Source organism: Aptenodytes patagonicus, chromosome Z, assembly GCF_965638725.1.
Source record: "Aptenodytes patagonicus chromosome Z, bAptPat1.pri.cur, whole genome shotgun sequence".
NCBI lineage: Eukaryota > Metazoa > Chordata > Aves > Sphenisciformes > Spheniscidae > Aptenodytes > Aptenodytes patagonicus.
The window spans coordinates 22,043,577-22,050,491 of NC_134982.1; the positions used below are offsets into that span (position 1 = coordinate 22,043,577).

At 41.2% G+C, this 6,915-nt stretch overlaps 1 protein-coding gene across 1 annotated transcript in view; it reads left to right on the plus strand.

Annotated features, from left to right (window-relative positions):
* Window positions 1–3,455, plus strand: part of RAB3C (RAB3C, member RAS oncogene family) — a 138,638-nt gene extending 135,183 nt beyond the window's left edge. The window contains exon 5 of the mRNA XM_076362969.1: window positions 2,070–3,455. Coding sequence (XP_076219084.1) covers window positions 2,070–2,257 — 188 coding nt within the window. The 3' untranslated portion in view covers window positions 2,258–3,455. The remainder of the gene's footprint in view (window positions 1–2,069) is intronic.
* Window positions 3,456–6,915: the final 3,460 nt, after the last annotated feature.

Below are 6,915 nucleotides of genomic sequence, written 5' to 3' on the forward strand. Positions count from 1 at the left end.
TAGAGTTGAAGCCGGGTTTCAACACAGAGCACTGAAAATGTGGAGGATCTTCCTTCTCCCAAGCAGTCCCCAAGTGATCTGAACAATATTCTCCTGCATGGAGCTCTGCAGGAGGGCTGAAGCCACCAGCAAGTGAGGATACACTGGCTTTCCCCATTTTCCTTCTAGTTTAGAACAAAGGAGACGTGTAAGCCAAGCTAAACTAAAACAATGCCATGTAGATTCAAACCTCCTCCCAGTATATGATTTCTGTAGATGGTCTTTAATTATGCACAGTTTTCCTGCTTTCCAGAGAAATGTGGAAAGGAAAAGTTTTCACGGCAATGTATACTCACACCTGTGAGGTTATCCTTACACCTATTGCTGATATTAATAGATGCTGTATGACCAAATCCCTGTACAATATTTATACCTCTTGTTATCTAAACTACCTGTGGACACTAACGTTGGCCTGTGTTTAGCTCCTATGCATTTAAACAATCTAGCACTTTGTGACATTTCAGCACAAGGCACCTTATATAAATTAAAAATATGAAAAAAAGTCAGAACAGAGAGTTAAGTTTTTGCATTTGTTATTAGTGCATGCTGGGATATCATGCCAAGCTAAATGTAATTATCTGCTGTAATTCTAGGCTAGTACTCAAACATGCAAAAGCGACATGGTAAGCAGTTATAGGACTGAATGTGCACTTTATATCCTGTTTAGATGGCATATTGAATACATAGTATTAATGTGATCAAAGTAGTTGCATTTAAATTTCAAGTGGCCTTTCAAAATAGAAGATTAGCCCATTCACTAGAAAACACACACAACAAAAAAAAAAAAAAAAACAAAACAACACAAAAAGCTGTTTTCTGCCTTTCTGCCAAGAGTTTCAAGTGATTGACATTTTCTTACTGGGATTTTTCTCATAATTAAACACGGTGGTAGTTGCACATTGTTATTCAGATTTAATCAGAAAGAACCAAAATAGTTGTTCAAAGGCTAAGCCACTTCTGTAAAATGACCAGTGGATTAGACGTTTTGTAAACTGTTTTAATATTGAACCGTTAGGTAGTGGAAAGACAGAAGTAGAAGAAATTTTTAAATTACTAGGGAACCCTCAGGTGAGCAATGTGGTAACTGTGGGAAAAGGTGGAGCATGGGGAAAAAGGCTTAGAAAACAAATTAAAAGAGACAAATGTCTTGCAAAGGAAGCATGGGAAGACCCAGTGCTGGCAGAAGCCTGATGCATTGCAGGCTGACCAGCAAGTTGCAAACCCGGCTCAGATGAAGGAGGCAGATGTGGGAGATGAGACATGGGACAAATGGGGGCAGAGAAGAGAGCTTAGGAAAGCTGGCTGTGCTCCCTAAAGGTTTCCAGTGTCCCTTCTGGGTTAAGGATAGCTCTGATTTTTGCCTTTGGGGTAGTCATTGGGAATGGATAGATAAAAAGTCCTTCTATATAAATTAATTAAGGAAGTTTTCTTCCTTATATGCGTTTGTGTATTTTTTTATTAGTTTGGTTTGTGGGGTTGGGAGTCCCTTTGATCCCACAGATTCACCTCTAACTTAAGTAGATATCAAATTGCAGAAATCTTTCCTTGTCTTGCTTGGTTTTTTACCTGGTTATTTCCAACATAGTTGTCTGTTTTGGTACCAGGTTAATGACGCGATAGAAGTGGCTGTTTCCAGCTGAATAATGCTCAGAGGAACGTAACAGTTAGAGATGGAGCAGTAGATTATTCCTTCCCAATGGCTGGATATATAGGGCATTTCTAAAATAATAATACTCTCAAACTGGTGTCAATTTTTAGATTAAACTGTTTTAAAGTAGAATTTGTCTAAGGGAATGTATTTGGGCCAGTCCTGATTTTATCTGGCTTGGTATAAAGCAAATAGCACTAGTGTACTTACTCTGATTGTGTTACAATTTTAACTGCTCTTCCAATATCACTCTTTTATATGTGTGCTCTCACATTTTTGCTTTCTGAGTATCTCTCCATGCTTCCTTTCCCAAGAAAAGTTTGTATATTTATTGGAGATACTGGAATATGCATCGAACATAAATGTGTTGTTTATTTCTTAGGATTTGAATTTTTTGAAACAAGTGCAAAGGACAACATTAATGTCAAGCAGACGTTTGAGCGACTCGTGGATATCATCTGTGACAAAATGTCGGAAAGTCTGGAGACGGATCCCACCATTGCTGCCAGCAAGCAGAACACACGGCTAAAGGACACCCCTCCTCCACAGCAGCCCAACTGCAGCTGTTAATGCAGCTATCAGCAAAGGCAGCTCCAGTGTGTTCTGTTGCCAACAGAGTATTTATGAATGGTCTATATGCCTTTATTTATAGTCTTATTAATTTATTTGGGAGAAAAGTCTTTTATTTTACATCAGCAGCTGGTCAAGTATGCGTATGGAGATGGAGAGGTTATTAGTTTGAAAGGACGATCCATTTTTTAGCACCTGGCTTTTGCATGCAGCATGGATATTAGTTTCTCTTTTCCTTTTACTGTTTTACATTACACTTACTTCAGCTGGTGCCATGTCCTCAGACCACATTTGCCTAGAATTGGATTTTGCTTCATCAGTTTCAAATTATATAGTTGAATCCTTAGGGTAGTGTCCAAGGTGTTTTAGAATAAACTTCCCGATACCACTTATATTTTCTCCTGACTGAAAATCAATTTAGAAATATTCCTCTAGTGAGCCAATCCCTCATTCTGTCCAGATCATTTGTATAAGGGACACTTCCTGAAGCGTATTGCCTTGGCAAATCTACACTTACTATGTTACACATCATGGCCGATTGGAAATTGCAGAATTTAGAAATAAGTTATTTCCTGGACCTAAAGCCACCAAACTTCCCTGTGAGTTTCAAACTGGATGTGGGTATTCAGTGCAGACCCTCACAAATATTAGATACTTCATCCTGGCTTAATAGCTAGTATGGTTACATTTCCATGGGAGCTGCATGTCTATCAAATACCCTTCTGAAACTGGACTTAATTTCTCATTCCATCATTATGGAGATCCCCGTAGTACCTACCCCTGTAGTGCAGGGCTGACTAGCTCTTTTCATTTCTTTGTGTGGATCATAGAATCATAGAATAGTTTAGGTTGCAAAAGACCTTTAAGATCATCAAGTTCAACCATTAACCTAGCACTGCCAAGTCCACCACTAAACCCTAAGCACCACATCTACACATCTTTTAAATACTTCCAGGGATGGGGACTCAACCACTTCCCTGGGCAGCCTGGTCCAATGCTTGACAACACTTTTGGTGAAGAAATTTGTCCTCATGTCCAATCTAAACCTCCCCTGGCGCAACTTGAGGCCATTTCCTCTCGTCCTATCGCTTGTTACTTGGGAGAAGAGACCGACACCCACCTCGCTACAACCTCCTTTCAGGTAGTTGTAGAGAGTGATGAGGTCTCCCCTCAGCCTCCTCTTCTCCAGGCTAAACAATCCCAGTTCCCTCAGCCGCTCCTCATAAGACTTGTTCTCCAGACCCCTCACCAGCCTCGTTGCCCTTCTCTGGACACGCTCCAGCACCTCAATGTCCTTCTTGTAGTGAGGGGCCCAAAACTGAACACAGTATTCGAGGTGCGGCCTCACCAGGGCCGAGTACAGGGGCACGATCACTTCCCTACTCCTGCTGGCCACACTATTTCTGATACAGGCCAGGATGCCATTGGCCTTCTTGGCCGCCTGGGCACACTGCCGGCTCATGTTCAGCCGGCTATTGACCAACACCCCCAGGTGCTTTTCCGACAGGCAGCTTTCCAGCCACTCTTCCCCGAGCCTGTAGCGCTGCATGGGGTTGTTGTGGCCGAAGTGCAGGACCCGGCACTTGGCCTTGTTGAATCTCATACAATTGGCCTCGGCCCATCGATCCAGCCTGTCCAGGTCCCTCTGCAGAGCCTTCCTACCCTCGAGCAGATCAACACTCCCGCCCAGCTTGGTGTCACCTGCAAACTTACTGAGGGTGCACTCAATCCCCTCATCCAGATCATCAATAAAGATATTAAACAAGACCGGCCCCAAAACTGAGCCCTGGGGAACACCGCTCGTGACTGGCCACCAGTTGGATTGAACTCCATTCGCCACAACTCTTTGGGCCTGGCCGTCCAGCCAGTTTTTTACCCAGCGAAGAGTATGCCCGTCCGAGCCATGAGATATTAAACACACAGTTCTATATTACCCCTGACAGAGCCAAATCCATTATGCTCGGTTGTTCATAGCCAAAAACTCTCTTGTCATGTTGCTGCCAAACCTGCATACTTAAGTTTTCAGGAATTTCATCTCCCATTCAGTCACTGAGACAACCATCACCACACTGGCTACAAACGCCTGTATTTTACCCAGACCTATTGCAGAAGTGATGCTGGTGTCAGTGAACTGGAGTCTGACCTCATTTTTAGTTTGATGATGATATCTACTTTGACAAGACAATCAGAATTTCACAAGATTTTTAAAAACTTTAGGAGTAATACAATATTGTCAACATTTCTAGTGTTAGGCTGAATACATTCATAAGATCGGCAAAAGGCTGTGAAGATAGCAGAATAAAGTACACAAATTATTTTTTAATAAAGTGTTAAAAATAGTCATATTTCACAGTTCTTAAAAGTACTCTTCTAGCAATTGGTGGTTGTTTCTTACATCTGTGCCATGGAGTACAACTGCTTTACTTGCATCACAGTGACATTTTTTAACTAAATGACATAATTGAAGAAGTATTAACTGTTTTATTGTTCCAATTAGACAGAATTTAGGACAAGGCTGACATTCCTTAAACTGTCTGCAACGGGAAAAATCAGAAGACAAACAAAAAAAAGGAAGTAACACAAGGTACTGCAAACTGCTCACAACTGCAAAGAAATCCCTCTGCACACATTACTGGTTTTTTAAGGTAATCTATGTAACTCCTGAAACACACTAAGATAATATGGTCACTTTTTTTTTACCAATTAAATAACGTACATACACTTTGACACAGCAAAAATTACTTCCAAACGCATATAGATACATGTAAAATAGATATGCCATCAGGGTGCTACATTGGCTGCCTAACTTAAATGAATAAACGTTCTTTCTTCAGTCTGGGGTTTTAAACCATGTCTGTCCTGTTAGCTAGTTTACTTAAGTACTTGTTTTCCGAGTAGACATGGAGACTGGACTTTACTTTTTTACTTCCAATAAGAGAAAGCACTGTCTTCTTTGGGGCCAATGAGAAGCCAGGTGGAAGAGATATGTGCTATCACAACCATAAGCCTGCCTCTCTCCAGGGATGCTGTTTTTCTCTCCCACATCTAAGGCAGCATGTTGGTAACTGTGCTGAGAGACTTTCATTATACCTCTTCACCCATTAGGTACCAGCTGCTTTAGAAAAAGAAGTGATAAGAAGCTGAGGAAGCTTTGTGTGAGATGGTGGGCAGTTTTCCATCATTTTCTTGCTATGTGCAGTTATTCCTGCTGGAGAAAAAGGAGCAGGAAAGCCTTGAGACAGCACTCAGCTTCAGCCCTCAAGTCCTTTAGAAAAGTTTTAGGTTGTATTATTATTCTGAGCCATCTCAGGCAAGGCAAGGAGAGAGGAGGACATAGTCACATCTTACATGAGCTTGGGTGTATCCTCGATCATGCAGAATGGCTACAAGTGCAAGTATTCTTCCAGCTTTGCTCTAGGATGCTTGCTCAAAATGGTCATCTCCTGTGCACGTTGTAACAAGGAAAAAAGACTCCAAGGTGCCCCTTGCTACAGCCACACCTTGCTTGTACTCCATTGCAATGAACTCCAGACCCTCCCTGCCTGTTTATGACCATGTAGACTCTCATCAGTGGTGGCAATACATTATTAACATATATCTTTTTAAACAAATTCAGTGATAGATAAATAATTCTTTACTTAAATAGGATTAATTAATTGTCTTTCATTTTGTATCAAGAGTCTGGGCAGAAGAGTAACACCAAAATCAAAGAGGGAGACTCTCTCCTTCGCATTTCTGAGACAACTAACCTCCCAGGCCTCCAACATGTCTGACCTTCTGCATGGGATGGGGAGGATGGGGGAAGCAGCTGCCAGAGTAACATTGTTCATTAGACATATGTTATAAGGAAAAGGCTCATCTGAAGTACAGCAGCAGAACCAGTCAGTATTTAAAAACTCCTAGGATCTTTGTATTGACACTCAGACATTATCACAGAGTTCAGAATTAGTCAGATTAATTTTTAAAGTGTTCAGATCAAATTCTTGGAGGTTTTCAAGACCAGACTGGCTAAAACCCTGGGCAGACTGCTTGGACCTCTTAGTTGACACTGTTTTGAGCCGGAGGTTGAGATGGATGACCTGCTGATGTCCCATCAAACCCAATTTATCCTATCATCCCTTCCTCTGAAATTGAAAATTTGTGGAAGTTCAAGTAGACCTTTTGTTAACAATCAGGTTTACCTACTGTTGGAAAAGTAGGCTTCGATTTTCCATCACAGGTTGGCTTTTGCAGCCACATGTTTCACAGCAATATTGAGTTTTCTGTTATAAAGTGTGGTCAGATTTAGATCAGGAGCATCATGATCTAAGTAACTCTCTCAGCTGGAACCTGGCTATTGTAGAGAAACACAAAAGACAGAAAGGCTTTTGGGAAGTAACTTACTATGCCTTCCCCAAACATTCTAAAAATTTACTTTGAATTCTGAGGGAACTAGCAGGATTGGGATTTTCATTCTATTTAAAATTATGCCTTGGCCTGTTCATAGGGTAGGATATCCAAAAGCAGCCTGTGTCAATCTAGTTCAGCTCCTTCAATCTAGTTCAGCTCCTATTGACTTATGTGATAGACCTGCAATTTTCTTAAATACAAGTAGAGTTAGGCTGAACACTTTTGGAAATCCTATCCCAACCTGATCAAGGGCCAAAATTTAAACAATC